Source organism: Zosterops lateralis (genome assembly GCF_965231275.1).
Source record: "Zosterops lateralis genome assembly, chromosome: 1".
In the NCBI taxonomy this organism is placed as follows: domain Eukaryota; kingdom Metazoa; phylum Chordata; class Aves; order Passeriformes; family Zosteropidae; genus Zosterops; species Zosterops lateralis.
The window spans coordinates 109,961,558-109,981,385 of NC_139762.1; the positions used below are offsets into that span (position 1 = coordinate 109,961,558).

The 19,828-nt window shown below is 38.5% G+C and overlaps 1 protein-coding gene and 1 long non-coding RNA gene across 4 annotated transcripts in view; one reads left to right on the forward strand and one right to left on the reverse strand.

Annotated features, from left to right (window-relative positions):
• Positions 1–19,828, forward strand: part of LOC310912114 — a 219,119-nt gene that overhangs the window by 166,461 nt on the left and 32,830 nt on the right. The window lies entirely within an intron of this gene.
• Positions 1–19,828, reverse strand: part of NOL4 (nucleolar protein 4) — a gene marked incomplete at both ends in the record, with an annotated part of 188,624 nt that overhangs the window by 143,094 nt on the left and 25,702 nt on the right. For all 3 annotated transcript variants that reach the window (XM_083866336.1, XM_083866335.1, XM_083866337.1), the window contains one exon: positions 9,593–9,742. In XM_083866336.1, coding sequence (XP_083722462.1) covers positions 9,593–9,742 — 150 coding nt within the window. The remainder of the gene's footprint in view (positions 1–9,592; positions 9,743–19,828) is intronic.

Below are 19,828 nucleotides of genomic sequence, written 5' to 3' on the forward strand. Positions count from 1 at the left end.
TACTGGCTGCTTTAAGTGTATAACCAGCAGATCAAGAAAAATTATTATCCCTTTCTAGTCAGTGCTGGTAGGAAAGCAGCTGGAATAATGTGCCCAGGTTTTCCCTCACAGTTCACAATTCCCGTCCACACTTCAAGAAGGCTGCTAAGAAGCAGGAGATGGCTCTGAGCCAGACCATCATAGCAGCTGGAACCTAAAGGAAATCTTCAAGGAAAGGTTGAGGGAGATAGATTTCTTTCATATAGGTTACGAGGCCAAGAAAAATCTAATTGTAGCCTACTGCTGCCTGAAAGGAAGTTAAAAATCTGTAGAGAAAAATGCTTTATTTTGTATAACCAAGGACAACACCAGTGGTGTCTTGAGACATTCAAACGAGACATCAGCAGAAACTGTTACACTCCAGTGCACTGGAGCAGCTTTAGCAGATGGGTGGAGTTTGGTGAAAACATCCAAACTTGAATGTTTTCAAGACAATAAAATGTAAATCCATGGCTTTTCTGTGATTTCTTATATATGTTGATGTACATACACTGAACAGTGCAAGAGTTATAATGGATCTCTAGCCTCTTTTTTCTCCAACTATGGTAGCTGTCTTACTGTGGAGATAGTCCTTAAAGAAAAACCAAGTCCCAACAAGAGAGATTAAGAGAGTGAGATGTTAATTTGCTTGTACTCCCCTACTGTAAAACCTACAGCAAGATTTGATTTCCTATCAAGCACTATGCTGAGATGCAAGTCTCAGTAGAAAGTGACGAAGAATGGAGATGGTGTGTATGAAAGTGTGGCTACAGAAAGGACAAGATCACTATTTAACTGGATGGAAATGGGATCACATACTATCCAAATCACTTCTGCCCCCCTCAAGGGTGCTTAGAGGAGGAGGAATGGTCAGTTTCAACTTTCTTACACTCTCCCACTTGGCTTGTCACCTACTGTGTTGCATCTTACATTTCCTAAAACACCAAGAAGCAAATTTATCAGTATTTTTGAAAATAGGTGGAATCAGTATTTGCTGGTGTGATGTGTGTCACATCAATACACAGAAATGATACATTATAAAATGGGAATGCAAAATATACCGTCATGATTATCACATTGGCTTTTAGGCTGTTTATTGTTGTTGTTTTCTTATATAACAGAAATCTTATCAGGGAGAGAGTAGAAAATTAGTATAAAAGCAAACATTGTTCTGTGATGAAAATTGGCAAAGATTTTTTTTTCTGGGCCTGAAACAACTTTCCTGAAAATTAAGGCACTAAATGAAGCCACTGTTGAATGGGAGATCCTACTGAAAACACATTTTTAGATTCTTTTTCCTGTTTTTTATACCCACAGAACAGATGCTTATTTACCTTTCTAAAAATGAAAACACTGGTTATACTCATGCTTTATGACAACTAAAAAAGAACCTAAAATCAGCTAGAATTTGGCATTGAAAAAATCAGAAAGTGCACATATAGAGCAACCTCTCTCTTATAACATTTAACATGTTTAGCACTGTATTGAAATTAATGGAGCTTACCAATGGATTCATTAGTCCCCTGCATTTAATAGGAATGCTCCATTTATTCTAATTAAGCATCTCTGTCAAAATTCCAGTTCTGCTCAAACAAGATGAAATTCCTCCACGGAATTCGCCTTTCATGGAGAAAGTGAGCTAAGGCCCAGATTTGATAGGTATGCTCCACTGACTATAAGGGAACTGGGTTTTATAACTAAATTTGTCCACAGAGCAGATGCTCGTGTCTCCAACCTCCTACTGCAACACAGTTTTAAGGATGCCCTTCCCTAAATAACTCCAGATTTCACCAACTTCCTCCCCTGTTTATTTTATAATTTGAATCAATCACTGACATTCTTAGACTTCAGCCTGTATAAATTGGCATAACACAACAGGAATCACATTAAAAGAGATCCATAAGGAGTATAACCCACAATATTCCTTATTCTTGTTGCCTGAATATATACAAAAGAAAGGTCTCTCCAACCTTTACATAAGCCAGAAAGCTTATGAATTGTCTCCCCCCAACCACATAGTTTCACACCCCCAGCAGTGCAGACTCTTGCTTGCCTTTCATCTCTACTTTATAAGATGCAGATAGCCACTTGCTTGTTCTGGCCAAGCTCTGAACCAGCTCTAGCCAAGAAACGCTCAACAAAATTAGGAAAAGGCTGAACATAAAATCCTATAATTTCAGCTCTCAGTAGAGTTTTAGCAGGTTGTGCACAAGACTGGACTGATGTAGTTCATGGAGCTGACTTGCATGTGAGTGCTTCAGAGCATAACCTGGAGGCCTATGACACCTTCTAAGTAATTATACAGAAATACCTGAGTGGTCTGATTTCATCAGGAAAAATTGTTTCTGTCCTTTATTCTATCCAAAAGAAGGAAGTAATGACTCCATCCTTGCTAATGCTGTATCCCCTTACTGCCTTCAGTGGCCCATCTTCCAGCCCTCTTCTCAAGTCTATTAGCTAATAAAATATATAGCCAGACCATCTTTTTCAGTGATAAAAAAAGAATATTGGTTTATTGTAAATCCATGAAAAAAATTAAAATACGCACACGCTTCTACATTTTAAGCAAAAATAAAGCTAGAAAAAAAGAAGTGGGGGATATTGCATTATTTACATCCATACTCTAACAAATCAGACTGGCATATTTTTGGCATGACTTACAAGAAACTTCTCATGCACATGCCCATTCCAACCAAAGACCAATGACTGCTGATTTACCATATTGATAAAATTACTTGGATTGATTAAAAAAACAAATATAAGTACACTTTTCTCAAATATATAAGCTCTAGAAATATCCTTACAGGATTCCTTACTCCTGCTAGTGTTTTTATTGCATGTTAGTATATTTTCTGCTGCTTGTAGAGATGTGTTATCTCATAACTGGATGAATTGTCTATCATGGAGAAATCAGAAAAACAGCAGATTCCAGCAGGTTTATGTTTAGGTACTGTGTACTAGGTATAGCTATTGTAGCTATATGCTTTTTTTACATTGTAAAGATATATGAAGAAGGAACATATAAACATATGAAGAAGATATGAAGAAGATATGAAGAAGAACTTCCAGAGCATTAAGCAAAACTGCAAAAATTACATGGGATTTGTTTTAGCCTCAGAAATTACAGGATAAGAAGCAAGCATTTCCTAACAATATAGTCCATACACTTCTAAATATATTTGGGTTTAACTCTGAATTGAGAGGAAAATAAGTTGACTTCAGTGGCTTCAGAGATAAAGCTTTTATGATCTTAGTTCACCATTAACAAAAATTCTTTTACATATTTTGACATATATGACTGCATCCAAAATATTGCCCAACAATGAAGGCCTGTCTAGGCTTGTTTATTGGATCCCATGAAGAGCACAACTAGTACAGGCAAGTAATCCAGTACCTGAGCTTGTAATCTGATTTACCTTGGAGCTAAGCAATGAGTGTCCTAATTGTCTGTGAGAAGCCTACTGCACTCCTACTACATCACTACAGGCAGAGAAAATAAGCAAAGTTTCCTTTATGCTCTCCCATACTCAGAAGATATAAGTGCAGGATGTTGTGATGATGTAGCTTTCAGAGCTAAATTTTTGCTTGGAAAATTAACAAGTCCTAAACTGAAAGGCAGATTTTAGGACACATATGGCAGAGTAGGAAAGATAAGTGTGAGGAGAGGGAGTGAAATTTTGCAAGAGAACCTATTAACCTCTAAAGAATTAACATGGAGGATGTATGTGTAGTCTGGAAGATAGAATGTGTCAGAATAGAGATTTTGCCTGTGCTTGTATTTTTTTTTATTAAGGAGGGTAAAGGGGGGAAAGATGATCAAAAGGAGACTCCAAGAAAAGAGAGAGAGAGAAAGATAGGGATAGAGTGAAGATGGTAATCTGTCCTGGGCCCACAGCCATCAAACCAGGTGGCAGAAATTGGTTTCTTGATGACAGGAGGGCGCGCCAGCCAAGGGAAGCCCTCTCCTTTCCTCAGCAAGAGGTCAGAATAGAGGGCTGACATAGGAAACCATCTATCGCTGCTGGGAGTTTCATCAAGAGCTCGCTACCCCGCTACACTGTGGGAAATGCTGTTCCCTCATGTGCTAAACTTGCACTTCACAGCTCCCTTCCCTTCTCTCCCCATATAGCAGAAGCTGCTTTCAGTGAGGGAAGTGATGGGAAACACCTGCTAGTGGGACAATTGCCAGGACACTGAACACTCACCCTTTGCAAAGAAGCAGGAACAAGCTCATAGAGTAAAAGTGCACGAGGCTTGGCTGTTTTGCCATGCACACAAGAGTGGTATGGATGGAGAATTTAAGCATGCTAAGGCCCTGCACAAAGCTCAAGTTCTTCCACTTCCCCAAGAACAAGGTCTGTCCTGTACAGAAACCAGCCAAGCCCCAAACCTACTTTAGCCCTGTTTGATTAGGAAGGAGATGATGTTATCTCACAGTGCAACCTGTCAAAAAATTATTCCCTAAGGAAAACACACTCAGTGTGATGTTCACAAAGGACTCACAAGCACATTCCTGTTTTGGGAGGGAAAAAGAGTAACCCCTTGTTTCTCAGTCTTGGAAAAGCTTTTCTTAGGCTGACAGGAGAGATGGGAAGCTACTCAAAATCTTGATCCAAACCAAGAAACATTTATTACTGAAACAGCTGGATGAGGCACAAGACCCCAGATATTCCCCCACATCTAAAAGACTCCTGTTAATGCCTCAGATGTTATACATTTATACCTATCTGATGAGAGTCTTGTCTCAAGCTACATTCCCTTGACACATTACTATCTCCCCCATGTTTCACAAGCCTGCTTTTTCCAGCTCATCAGCCCAGTGGCTCTATTTTCATTCTTGGGTTGGGAGTCTTATTAATAAACCCATTTCACCTGCTGAGACATGACAACCCTCACTCACAATTCAAGTTTCACTGCTGTAATGTTTCAAGGTTTTCAACAGAGACTCACAGGCTCAACAGACAGATATTAGATTAGCCTTCATAGTTAAAACATTCAAATAGAATATGTTCATAGAATTAAAGGAGCTTAAGGTAGCTATGAGACTTACAGCTGTCAGCTAGATGATGCACTTAGTTGTGGGAAAATGTGTCCAGATATAACACAGAAAGGTGAGGCACCTCCTCAATTGTTTAAATGAATGAAAATCTAATACCTTTTTTCAACAAAGTAAGGATAATCAAATCTATTGTGAAATATAGGGCTTAATCACTTCATCTGGCCTGACACTACCTATAGCTGAGTGCAAGAGGTAACACAGATGTTTTAGGTCACCAGCCTCATCACAGATCATTTGCACTTCTTGAAAAGTGTAATAAGGCTATTTTTTCCTGGTTTGCACTGAATCACAGAGTTGTCCTGACAGCTTGAGCCTGTTGCATTATGCTGCTACTGTAGCCACAAGTTCTACCAGTTACTCCCACCTCTGATATACCCCTCAGCACTTGTATTTAAGTTGTAGACACAGATGAATAGTTTAAATCAAGAAATGTAGTTCTACAAAGGCACAGAAAGCCTGCTATGCACTTGTTGCATGCCTTTCCCAAATACACCAGATGGATTCTTTTCCTGAACGCTTCTCTCCCATGCGTCCCCATCCCCAGTTTGATGCCACAGTTCTCCTTTCAGAGTGGGATGCCTATACAAAAATAACTCCCTGAGAACACAGAGTGAAAAGTACTACCCCAAAGCAAGGCAGCTCCTCTTAGACACTGAGGTGTGGCAGGAACTGCTAGCAGAGATACCCCTGCGAGATCCTGGTACTTTCTCCAGACAACATTGCCTGTATCAGCATTTCACTCCACCTCCTGTGAGGCCCAGCAGAGGACCCAGGGGAATGCAGGAGAAGCATGGACCTCTTTGGGCATTGCTGCTTTCTCCTGCCTTGTGAAACATGCTCTTTTCACCTTCCGCATCTTCCTAGTCACCTGTGCCCCTGCTGAGCAGCTGGCTTGGCCAGGCCTTGGCTCACATATCCTGCCTTTGTGAGGGAATTATCTCCCAGATCACGACCCTCAATGTTTTCCCTGTTTGTAAACTTCCTTGGGAACTGGGAAAATAGCTGAGATTAAAAGCACCACATTAATTATTCCTTCAGTTTGGCATACTTTGGTTATGATTTAAAGTTCTTGGTTTCATTTTACATATATAAGCCACGTCTGAGTTATTTGCTGGTATAGATCTACCTAAAGTTATGCTGGCTAGGAACACAGCACATCAATCTTACCTTGTATACAAGTCAGGCATCCAAAATGAACACAAAACCTGCCAGTTAAATAGGACACTCCTCTATTTTGCATATTTTTGAGGTTACTCTCCCTCATCATACACATAGAATTTATACAATTCCTTTTCTGGTCTTTTAATGTGCAGAGGAGAAGAGAATGGGACCTTATTCTAAACTTAAATATTGAAGGACAGATGCTTTCCTCATTTATCTAGAGGGTTCGTGCCAAAAATCCTAAAGTCTGAGCTTGGTACATTGCTGCCTCAATTAAAATGGAAAGTCTCTTTCCAGTACTCTGCTCTTTAAGAGGTCTCAAGTACCACATCCTATTTATCTTCCTGCACAGTGGCGGTGTAGGAAGTTCCACACAAATCAATCAGTTGTAAAAATATCATGCATTTCCACACAGTTAACATAAACAAGGCAGTGCAGATTCCTTAACCGAATTTTTCGTGTTCTGAACCATTTTTAGAGAGACATTCTGATGTATTTTAGCACTCCAGCAACCAGGGTGACTCTATCAAAAATTAAAAAAACTCTAGCTATACCAAATTTGTTACTCTATGTAAATGCAGGCAGTAGTTAATTAAGTCACCTTCAACAATTTCATTACCCTTCCAATCATTCTTGAACGTATTCAAAACTTTGAGTGGAGCAAGTTCACTGTTGAAAATGAGGCTCACATAGACATAAGCAAATTAATTACTTAAAATCAATATGCTGCAATTCTCAAGGGTTGTGCCATTAATTTTTCAGGAATACTTAAGTACTAAAATCCATGACTGCATTTATGAACTTCAGAAGTTCAGGAATTTTGAACTTGGTGTTTTGTCTTCATAATTTCTCTGTTAAAAGATTTTGGTTATCCAGTGAGAGAACAGAAACAATGTAACCATATACCAGGGGTAAATTACAAATAGCAATTGTAGCATACAGTTGGTGAACCACATCTCCTATAACAGTTCCTCACTCAAACCATTTGGTGAATACTTATGCGTGATTAATACACGCAGAGATCTCAGGGATGATTCACTTCTGACACGTGAATAAAGAAACAAGACTAAATTAATCTTGTTCCAGATTCACTTAATGAAATTAAACCCCGCCAAAGTACTTCAGTTTGATTTATAAAGCTTTTAGAGTATCATGTTTTGGGAGACAGTTACCCAAGATATTACCCTTTTCCTCCTTACAGTGCCACAGAGGAGGTAGATACTGCACGGCTTCCTGGAACAGACTGCCACTACAGCTCTTAATTTTAGTAAAGGCATTTTCATGGACAGGTCCAGTAAAGGAGCATGAGTTTCCCCGGATGGTCTGGTAGAGTTTGATGCCTGTTTACTTAACTGAATTCTTATGTCAGAATAAAGTGCAAGAACTGAAATTTGTTTCTTCTGAAGTCTTTTTTTCCATTTTTTTAAATCTATGGAAGTCTTTCAAAATTATATATGTGAATCCTGTCACTGGGAAAGATGACTCAATGCCCTTGATAAATTAATATACAATTAAATGAATGTATAAATACTGCAGACTGATAATGACAAAAACTTACATTTAGGCATCCTTAACAATGTAACAGGCTCATGTCTCAATTGCAATAAAAGTTGACAATAGATGAAACTACTGTGAAGAATACTGAATCTACACAAATAGATCTTCTCACTGAAGTTACAGGAGTCTTTCATGCTATTCACAATAAACAAACTTCTTATCTGACCTGCAATCATGGGATTCTTACAGTAGTAAATATTATACTTGGCACATATTTGTGGGATGATGACTTGAAGTATTGTATTTATAGTTGGCAGCGTTCCTTATAGCGGTATATTATTCTAAGACATTTGTGACCCATACCTTTGAACAGCCTACTGAGGTAAAACAAAATAGAATGAGAAAGGTCAGTGGAAAATATCCCTTTTCTAATGCTTTCTGAAAGAGAAGACGAAGTATCAAAATGGCTGAGGTGCCAGATGAAAATTAATTTAGAGAGTTTGCATTAGTTCACCCTGAAATAACACTTCAAGACTTACAAAAGCACACCTAGATGAAAGATGTCTTCATATGTCTATCTTAAGGTCAATACCTCTGGGAACAAATTATAAGACATTTTGCCAAGAGCTTATCCCACAACAAACCATCTGAAATAGCCTATAAATAAAATATCTGTGAAGGGATCCACAGACACAGAGAAAAGATTGCAATATGGGTGAAAAAAAACAGTAATGGAAAACCAAATGTTTCTTCCAGCCAAAATTGAATCAGAAACCTGGAGCTTCCCCATATTCAGGTGACCTCTGATGAAAACCAGCTGCAGACATAAATGCAGACTAGTTTTAAGATGAACAGTGTTCAGGGTGATAGGTCACCTCAGAGCCCTGTCCACAGACCCCTGCCAGCCTCATCCCACTGGGACCAGAGGGAGAGGTGCCTTGGATGCCATGCAGTCTGGCCTGGGGTGTGTGATGGGCCCTGGCAGGGCACCCCTGTCCTGTCACCCTGGGGGAGCCCCGGGTGCTTCAGCAACTGGAAACAGCTGGGCAGGGGGGTCAGGATCAACCTCTGAGTGTGCCTGGTACTAACACAGCCCTGCACATGGAAAGTTGGTCACCCAAATCCAGGCAAGACCATCCATTTTAAGCACCTTAGCAAAGCGCAGCAAATGTTTCATTAGTTCTCCATAAGATAGTAGAGTGTTATATTTGTGTCACTAATCACAAAAGCTATTCATAGCTATTTCAAGACTGTACTGATGCAATTAAAATTTTAGAAATAATATTTTCTCTCCACTTAGCCAGTGTATGCCGGTATGAGAGGTTGTCCCTCAACACTTTCCTTATTGCACCTAGTAGTTTTCCAACCCTTTGAATTTATGACATTTACAAGTTTTCATACCATTAAACCACTAGGTATTACTTAGTCTGCAGCAATAAACTATAAGGCACCTTCATTTATATGCTGAAATACAGCAATCCATTTAGCCAAGTTGTGACAATACCTTCTAAGTCTTCTTTAATGCTTCATCCATTTAATAGCAATTAATTAATATAGAGCTATTAGAAAAATTGTGAAACCTTTATAGATATAGCAAATTCTCTTCTTGTACCAATGAGAGAATCTCTAGTGAAGTCAGTGGATGTGGCTCTTTTTGCTGTGTAATAATGCTGTGATTTCTAAACGATATGTTTTCATGCACAAATGAAATATCTCTGAAATCAGTCTGAGAGTGAGGGTGTCAGTACTAATCTAGCTGGAAAAAAATCCCCTCATGAATGTCATGCCATGTAACTAAACTCAAATAACTCACATTTTTAGAGACTCATGTTCACTTTTAGCTATTTTTTTACTTACTGCTTTATATGTTCTCTTTTGTCCAGCATGTTTTCTGATTTGTTCTCCATTGGGCCCAGTTTCAACATGCATGGAATAGATAATGTCAAAGAAATCTTCTACGACGGCCACCCGCCGTAAAGACAGCTTCTCATCTACACCTACTCCATCCTGAAAAGGAAAAAAAGAAAAAAAAAAGAGAGAACAGAAAAAGTAAGGGAGACAAGATAAATAGATAAATCATGATAATCATGAGACACATTGTTCTTTTTTAGAAGAGAGTTAAAGACCCATTAATATCTGAAGATCACCCACCCTGCAAATAACAGACATAGTATTGTAGGAAAGTTGAGTGATCAGAAGGATCACATAGATCCTTGCAAGCAGCCCATTTTGCCAAACCAAGGGGAATTTGGCCCCTTGGTAGGAAGTGATCTTCCACTTCAGTATTTAAAAAAACAAAACAAAACAAAAATATCTGTGCTACTTTCTCCAAATGCAAAAGCAGGATTCAAAGGCAGAAGCAGTCCCAAACACATGGCACAAAAATGCATTATGTGGTTGCTAGTAAAGACGCAACAGCTCTTTTATTCTCTCATTCCCTTCCCAGTAAATCTGTGCTTAGCATTTCATAAAGGTGTTTAATAAAAGTTTTTAATTCAAAGAGCTGACTGTAATTATGAATAAGAAGGAAGTTGTTGTAAACAATTTGCCCCTATGAAAATTGTTGAAGACATACTATATGAAGACATACAATATGAGGCAAAGAAACAGATGTTTTAAATATTTTCTGCTTTTGCACACAGATGTCCAGTTGGAAGAAGTGGAAAAGTGAGAACCTAGCATCTGACTTTCAAAAGTGATAGTGTCATGGTAGCTAAAGACTTCTGAAAAGAAACAGTCCCCAATGTCTCTGAAATTAACCAGTGCAGCTCAGCTCCTGCCTTTCTAACAGAACAACCCACATTAGGTTTTGTTTGTTTTACAGCTGCCTATGGACTCAGTTCTAAGGAAGGAGCAGGAACTGGGACTCTTTTTTTTCCAGAAGAGATATTTATCAAGCAGGCTGCAGTTTGTAATACAACACCAGTATATGAAGAATAAAATAAGAATGGCCAATTCACTTATACTCCAACACTGTATTCGAATTTAGATCTTTGGAGGCAGCAGTGTAACCTAACATTCATTGTGTATTTTAAGCAATAACAGTGTTCCAAACTGCATATATTTTATAATATCATTACTGCTCATTTAATTCATGCCACAACAAAACTGATTTACATGGGCACTTCTATAACAAGACACATGCAATTATGGCTGCAGTGACCAAATAAATACAAAGATGAGAAATTAAAAGGTAATAATTATGTATGACTCCCACTTGCTGTCCCCAACTTCTTGCTAACCCACTCCACTAAGTTTGCTGTATGTGGACAAACATGATTCATTTTTCTCACTCCCCCTATTTTTATTCCAGCCCACTTCAATTTTTCATACATTTCAAAGAAAGAACCCAAATAATCCCAACAGCTCCAAAGAACCCCCCCCAGGGTGACACAGAGGAGCTATGACACGTTCCTAGTAGCAATGGAGAAAATGTCAATGCCTTTAGAGCATAACCTTCTAAATGGGCATTATTCCAAGTGATAGTGGGTTAGGAGGTGTTGATACACTACCAGCCAGACAGGTTATGCCCTGTCCTGTTCTAATATCCCCAACCTTCTTCACAGAGGTCCCTGCCCAAAGCTACATGGTCTCTTCCATTGTATTCTTTATCCCCAGGAGACAGCTGGGCCTGGGCAGAACCCCAGCACACATGTGATGAGAGGACTGCCACAGTTCTGATGGAAAGGATGGTGTTGAGGATTCAGGGTGGAAGAACATGAGGAATTTGCAGGGCAGTCTCCACCCCAGGTTAAACCCTCAGATCCACTGGGAACAGTTGCTCTGAGAAAGCATGATCAGTCACTGACCACCAGCTCAAAAACTTTGTGGCATTGTGACAGGTTTTCATTTAAAGATCATTAAGAATTTGCTTAGTACTACCCACCACCAAGGCTTACTATTTTTAAAAAACTTGCTTTAGAGATAGGCCCAACATCAAATTCAGATCTTTGCAGCTTTAATCTTTAGGGGAATTCACATCTGAGCCCTGTAGGGGGGCCCATCTTCAATCATTATTTTCTCACCACCCAAACAGCACAGTGGGATCCCCAATGATTTCAAACACTCTTATTATGACGACAGTGTTATCTCACACTGCTCTCTGAATACTCAGAAGTTAATAGTGTTGATTAACTGACAAAGATTTAATCTGTTTATTACTAATGAGTTTTGTTTTATGAAATTTCCTACAAGAGAGCTCTCTTTTTTAATTAAAAAGAAATGCATTACAACAATATTAATTTAAAACCTGAGATGCCACCTCAGCAGAGCTGACACATGCAAATATTATGAATACATTTAAAGAAGAAACTCGGAAATGAAACTCGAAAATTTTGCTGGTTTTGGTGGCCATAGTGAGCAGTGCTCTATCTCTAATGGTCCTCCTACCTCTCTCCCTAGACATGGACCTCCCAAGGGTGGCAGGTATGATCTGGTGATGCTCCTGAAAGGGTATTTCACCATGTAGCTGACTAAATCAATAAGCATTTATAGAACTTCTAAAAATACACAGAAGTCTGCACAAGTGGTCATGACTCCTAATTAAAATGCTAGAAAATAAATACAAACTTTCCAAACACTTTCAGTCAAAAAGGGTAGGAAAGAGATGGTTTAAACAGAGTAGAAACTGCTTCAGGGGAAGACAGGGCTATAATTCAATATCTACATCTAAATTTATCTACATGTAACTTAATCTAGTGGAGCCTGGACCTGACTATGTTGGCTTTATCCTGCTTGGTGCTGTCTAAGACAATAAGGTAGACCTTGGTTCAGAACCCTTGAAGTGCTGGAGAAGGTGTCAAGGTGCTGTGAGAGAACTGCTCAGTTCACCCAGGAACACAACACTGGGCAGAGCTGTAAGCCTTAACTGCAGAAGCAATACACCACGAGTAATTAGAATAAAGTAGCTACTTACTGACACTTTTGATACTCCATACTGACACCCCAATAGGTAAGAAGCTGGGCAAATGATAAAACTTCAAGTCTCCATTTAAACCATGGAGTCTCTGAAGTGGATGCAGTTGCATCAGGCTTTCCTGCCATATGCCATTACACTACACTTTTATCCTGAAATTGTTATTTTATAAAGGCATTAACAAAGCAGCTCTGCTTTATAAGCTGGCTTTGGGTAAAAATTTTCACAGTGCCTAAGGGGACAGTATTTCAGCCTCAACTAAAGCTAAAAAAAAACCTGAATGAGAGAATGCATCGTAATGCTATTCCCATGACTGAAAGGGTATGAAATGTCCACAAGGGACAGAACAAGTAATAGGCTTAAACCACAGCACGGGAGATTTACATCAGACATTTGGAAAAACTCACTATTGATGTGGATAGTCCAGTACAGTAATAGTTTGCCTGGGGAGGCTGTGGGATGTATGTCACAGAAGGATTTTGAGATGGTGTTAGGCAAATATCTGTCAGGAATAGTATAAGCAAATCCTGTCTTGGGTGGACTAGATATTAATTGAGTTTCTTCTCAATAGCTCTAGGAAGCTTAAATACCAGTTTCAAAGTGACTTGGGCAGTAACAACTCTGGCATAGCAAGGGGGATATTTATAAATCGCTGAAGTATTTTTAGGACTTTTATTCAGCATGGAAAGAGTCCAAGCCTCACTTTCAAAAATGACTTAGGAATGGAAGCCTCACCGAATGCTTTACTTCAAGTATTGGACTTTCACTCTCAAATCTTTCAGGCCATTTCATCCCTCTCCTTTCAGCCCTCACCGAGGTGTGCCGAGTCCTGTCCTAAACTAATTGTCTCAGATGCCTCTCTGGCCAGCAGTGTGACAGACACTGACAAACTACATTCACCCTTATAGTTGCTGGAGTGGTTTCAATCTCTGTCAGTGAGATGTTACTTCATTTTACTCTTCGCATTACAGTTTTTCCTGCTTACTCTTGGGTTTATGTATATCCAGAGGTCTTCCTATGTTCTTAGTATACAAATAAAGAAATGTTTCCTTTCAGTTTCAGAACTAAAAAAATCCATATGTACTCTCAGAGTAATGTTGCTTCCTTGTTTGTTTTTAGATATCTAGATAAAGAATAAATTTCTGAACAGAAGTGAATTTTAGAGAGAGTTCTGCACGTCCCAAAAAGTGCCAAGGAACCCTTTGAATCTGGATGTCTGGAGAGACAGGCAATCTCTTTTACTGAGGTTGAATCCAGAGGGCCTGTCAGAATAAAGAAAGGAAGAAAGTTTGCCAGTAAAGCACATAGATAAAACTCTTAAGGCAGCAAAAATATCTATTAAATGAAAGCTTGTCATTTTTATAGTTACTTTGCAGAGGAGAAAAAAAATTTAATACAAGCCTTTAAAATTAATGCCACTGAAACAAAAGTGCTTGTAACTCCTTGCTTGAGAATAGCTGCCCCATCTCCTGTTGAAATTTCTAGGAGGAAATAGAATTCATAAAACACCCTCTTGCTTTGTGAATGAATATAACTATCAGCATCTTGACAGTGTTTGAAAAATATTCCTATAAAGACATGATAGATGGAAATAGAAAATAAAAGGAACGTCTTGGTTGGTAGTTTTATAGAAAATGTTCAGGTCTATAAAAGCCTCTGTTGTAAAAGCATCAAAGCCTACAAGAAGCACCTACAAGGCATTAGGAGTAGACACAAATAACAATGCACCTAAATATTTCATTACTTAATATAAATCACATATAAATCTAAGATTGCTTTGAATGCAGAAATATGATGTGCAACATTTTTCTCATATAATCAGTTCAGACAGCAGCAGAGTTAAAGCTCATTTATGTCCCCACACCTCTGCTGACTCATACCACATTTTGAATTTCCCCTGGATGAGAAGCAAAGTCTTTTGCTGACCGAAACACTGTACCCTGAATGAACAAAAAGTTTTGCTCATAGCCCTATGCATTGTTAGTTCATGCATAATGAGCTCCTTACATGATTGTATGTAGATGTTTTACTCCCTTGGGGTTCAAGAGAGGGAAATTTTGCATGGAAAGTGTTAGGAGGAAGAAATGGTAGTTGATGTATAACATGAACCCTATATATCTGTCTGCAGAAATAATTCAAAACAAATTAACAAATTAAAAATCCCATTGTACATTATTTCCTTTATCTGCTTGTTCAGTAACTAAAAAATACTGAAATTTAAAAATAGAGATGACCATTTTATAATGCCTCTTATTGCCATAGAAAGGAACAAATTATCTCAATCAGCCCATGTATTTGAACTCCCAGGTTATGAGTACATCCATTTGAATATCTGACTCATTCCTGTCAGCACGGTGAAAATCCACAAAAGAGCAAAAGTTATTAGTATTTGGTAGCTATTATTAAGTACCCTAAAATAAATAAACTGATCATTTCCATCCATTTCCAAATGAAAAGTGTCTATAATAGCAAAAGGGATATTTATTATTTGAAATTTTTAGTTTCTGTTCCTCATTATATCATGTTTGAACAGCAAATCTCATTTTTTACCAGCAGATGGAGACAGGAAAAATCAGAGTTATATTAAAACAGATACACACCAGAACTATTTCCAGCTGACAAGTTCTCTCTTTTGAAAAACATACACTACAAGAACTAAACAAATAAGGTAGGACATGGCAGCAATGAGTCAAACTAATTGTAGACATAGATCATGAAAACAAAGAGAATAAAGTGAAGTAAAATGGTAAATTAATTCACCCTGTGAGATGAGACACTAAAACTAAACAACACACACAAGGTTTTGGTGTATTATGAAAGCTGCAGGTGACAAAAAAGTCCTCTCACTGGACTGGCCTGGTAGGTGAGTTCAAAACAGCCAATACGCAAAATCAATACTGAGCAGAAGCCCCTTTCTCCTTTATCTCTTGAACAGTTACAGCTGATGGGAAAGCACCAAAGCCAAATCTCTGTCCATAAATAGTGAGGGGTGAATGCTGGGTGCCATGTAAGTCTAAAATATCCCACCCAAAAGGGCTATCCTACTGAGTTGTTTCAGGTGAGGCCATCATCTGGTGTGGATTGCTACCTCCACTAAATTAAGCTCTAGCAAGTCAAGAGAATGGGTTGTGAAACTCAACTTGTCAACTTCCTGTAAAAGGAAGGTCTGTCACCTGTCTTTCCTTGAAGCATAGTCAAATAGCCCCAGAGATTATTTCATGATACACAAAATCTTTTCCAAAGTATTTTCAGAGGTTCTTTTGGCATGAATAGGATAATAGCCTGGCCAGTAGTCTCTAAGATAAATATTTAATGTTCTTTCCATATTAAAGGGCAAAAACTTTTCTTTCTCATCTTTCTTCAGAAGTATATATGGATGGCAAGAGGCAGAAACTGATGCACAGGAACTTCCACCTGAATATGAGGAAGAACTACTGTGCAGTGATTGTGCACTGGGACAGATTGCCCAGAGAGGGTGTGGTATATCCTCACTGGAGATACTCAAGAACTGTGTGGATGCAATCCTGTACTGTGTGCTTTAGAATGACCCTGCTTGAGCAGGGAGGTTGGACCAGATGGCCACAGTGAACCTGAACCTGACCCAGTCTGTTACTCTTGAAAGGTACATCTATCATCAGTGAGAAGGCAGAAGATATTTGAACTAAAACATGGAGTGCATGTACTGACTCTTGTGTCTCCTACCAAAAACAAGAATGGACACGGGAAACCAGGTAATTTCAAAAAGATGCCTGCACTCAGAGCCTTGAAGGAATGGCAGGAAACCCTGTGAGGAACACATGATAAGCAGAGCCCTGGCTGCAGTTAACTCTTCACAGTTAAGAGTTGCTTCTTAACTGAGGCCTGAATACCTTTTTCCCTCAGCACCTGATTCTTTTTTTCCTTTGATATTTAAACATTTACACAACCCTTCTGAACAAAAGTGGGTCACACTTCACCGTTTGTGAAGTCTGTAGCTGCAGGCCAACCAAACACCACGAGCTGGATCTCCAGCAGCAAGCGGGGCACTGCAGGAGCAGCACATCTGCAGAGCTGATACCAAGGAGCTCATGCCACACCATAAGCATTTCAGGATACCTCCAACCTGGACCTCTGCAATGGACACAATTCTGGTCCCAACCCAGTAGGTGCTATCAAATACCAGCTTTCTTTCACTGAAAGGAATCTGTTTATATACTGAAAATACATTACACTGAGAAACAAAGTCCAGAAAGCATGGTCAGGAGCTTTGTTCCAAAGACATACTCGTTTTCCAAACTAAATGCTGACATAAATGCAGATATAACTTCCTTAATAAGGCAACAACATGGGATTTTTTAATACACACATATTGTGATAAACATTACCCAAACTGATCAGAAAGATATGTAACTATCTAGCTCAGGGACACACATGGCCCTGGTGTGATTCAGGAGATCAGAAAGAAGCTGACAAACACTTATTCTGAGACCTTATTTGCCACATTGCCCCTTCTACATGTCTCTCTCTCTAGCAAATTCCTGCCTACTTAGTATGTCAAAATAACACATGATGCATCCATCTTTACATGCAGTCTGATATCAGCTGGTCTTTTTTCTTTTATTTTTTTATAGAGAAAGCAAATTAATGCACTATTCTGTCTACAAAAGTTTGTTGAGTTTAGGACATGAAAAAGTAACCCAGGCACTAAATGCACTACATGCATCATATTGAGTGAAATGTATGTGACAACTCCAATCCAGCCAAAGCTAGAATTGGACAGAGAGAGAGAGGAAGAGCACATATAACATCTACAGGGGAATGGCAGTTTGCATTTCAAAGCTGAAAAATTACGGTCAATTTATAATAACAATAACAAAACAAAATCTGCAAATTCTAAAAGAAAGCAATTTCTTGAATTACATTTTTTTTATTAACTTGAACTTAACTATAATTTACTTACAAATTCTTAATTTTGAAAAATTGTCTCAAAAATAATTTCTGATCTTAGGAAGTTTCAAAAGAGTTTTTCCTGAAGCTTGTATTTTAAAAGAGATGCAACAACTGTTTCTTTTTTTGATAACCAGATTGTATTATTTCCTGTCCCCTGAAGGATACTGTCTCTTTTCTAATGGGTTACTATTCTATTAGTAAGAATCAAGTTTTGACTTTGAAGTTGATTTTTTTTTAAATATTCATGACAGGCCAGGAAACATCCAGCACAGTTCACTTGCCCTCTTCAGACTTGGTGTTTGGTAAGAAGCTGAGAGCTAATAAAACCTAGCTTGGACATCAAGGGTAACTGGACAGAAAGCCAAATCTAACTGAAGCTTTTTTGTTTAAGTTCACATTCATGACCAAAGTTTTAATGCGTGTATTCCTTCTTCATCACTCATTAAAGGATTCATCTAGGTATAAGAACCTTCTACCAGAATTTTCTGTAATACTGTGAGTTCTAAGAAATTGCAGATTTTAAGTTTAAAAAGCTGTCAACATTTCAGTTCTACCACATCATCCCATTAAAGTAACATTTTATTCTTTTACTGAAAGTTAAAACTGAACAGACATAAGTATTAAGATAACAATAAGATTTCTCCTAAGACACTAAAAAAGTTTCAAAGAAGATATTCTGAGGCTGGAGGTAATCTTTCTCTGTACAGGTTTCTTCAGCTGCTGAAAAAACTGTAAACACACCATCAGACTAAGTAAAAAATTGAAGGATAATAACTCACTGAAGCACAAGAGTCCACTAAGTGCATGAATACTGAAATGACATTGTCTTTTCCATGTCTTTCTACTCTTCATACATTTTATCTGTTAATTATATCTGCCAAGCTGTAAACAGTTGCTCCAGGACTTTTCCAGAGAAGACTGCAATGCCAAGCTAAATGCTTGGCAGGGGAACTGCCTTTTCAATCTCACAGCTAATCTGGAAGGGTCAGCTACTCCTGGTGAGTGTTTTAAAAGGAAGGGACTTCAGCTCCCCCACTCCAACAGCTCAGCACACTGTACATTGATTTCCATTAAACTTTGTTTCCAAAAGTTAGTAGCAATTATAATAATATAAAACTTAGTTTTACTTTAGTCTCAAGATCGACAGTTCCGTATCTGCTGAGCATGAAAAGATTTGTTTTTCCTGAATAAAGGTACAAGGATAAAACAACTAATTCTCCTCAAATCTTTTCCACTGTAGGGGATTTCAAAATGAATGGGTGTGAATCCTAGTGTGGGCCTGCTTAGTATGTTCAGCGCTTTTTCCTAAATTATAAGATCAGTATTGTGATCAGCTCAGCAAAAAGAAATAGGCAAGCTACTAATTAAATGTTAACTCTCAATATTCCTGTCATGCTCTAAAAAAGAACTATTGCTCAATTATATTTTAAAGTGTGCTATACTTTACAGGTATTCAAGCACTCGAGGAATGCAATGTAGATCTATAATGCCACCTTTTTTCAGACTGATGAAATGCAACTACTGTACACCAAAAGTCACCTAACACTAAAGTGAAGCTTAAATAATAAGAACTAATTACCCCAAAGTGCTGCCTGTAAAATCATGTATATTAAATATATATATTTTAAAAATATATTCCAAATACTCTGATGTAAGGGTGTTGGCAGAGGGAGCTTTTTTAATACATAATGTGAAATGCAAGTGCCAAGTGTTGCATACTGCAATGAAGTGCCAAAAGCATACCACACCACTGATCAACCCTGCACAGTGACAAAACATCTAAATAAAAAAATTACTTCAAGATCCTCGTTAATTGGTAAAAAAATTCAAAAAGTCAGGGAAAGAGAATGAATCAGAGGGCTGCTGATTGGATATAGTGTTTTTGTGTCTAGGTCTTTGGCTGAAACTCCAGCAAGGGCTTTTGTCTCTAAAGTTGCTTCCTCCTTTCACCTGCTGCCTATGGCAAGGAATGGCCTTGGGGTGGCAGGGAGATGAAATGTGTGACCTAATCTCTCCCATCGATGTTTCTGCAACAGCTGTTCACTTGCTTATACAAAATGAGTTCATGGTCTCAGCACAGCTCCCAGAGGACAGCTGTCTCCATCACCAAAACCACTGCTACAACAGCCCATTAGGTGCCATTAATTGGTAACCTCATTAGCATCATCAGTAAAGACACTGGGGATCAGATTTTAAGCTGCACTGGTGCTGTACAGGCAGCTTAAGGTACAGAAAACATCAGTGGCTTT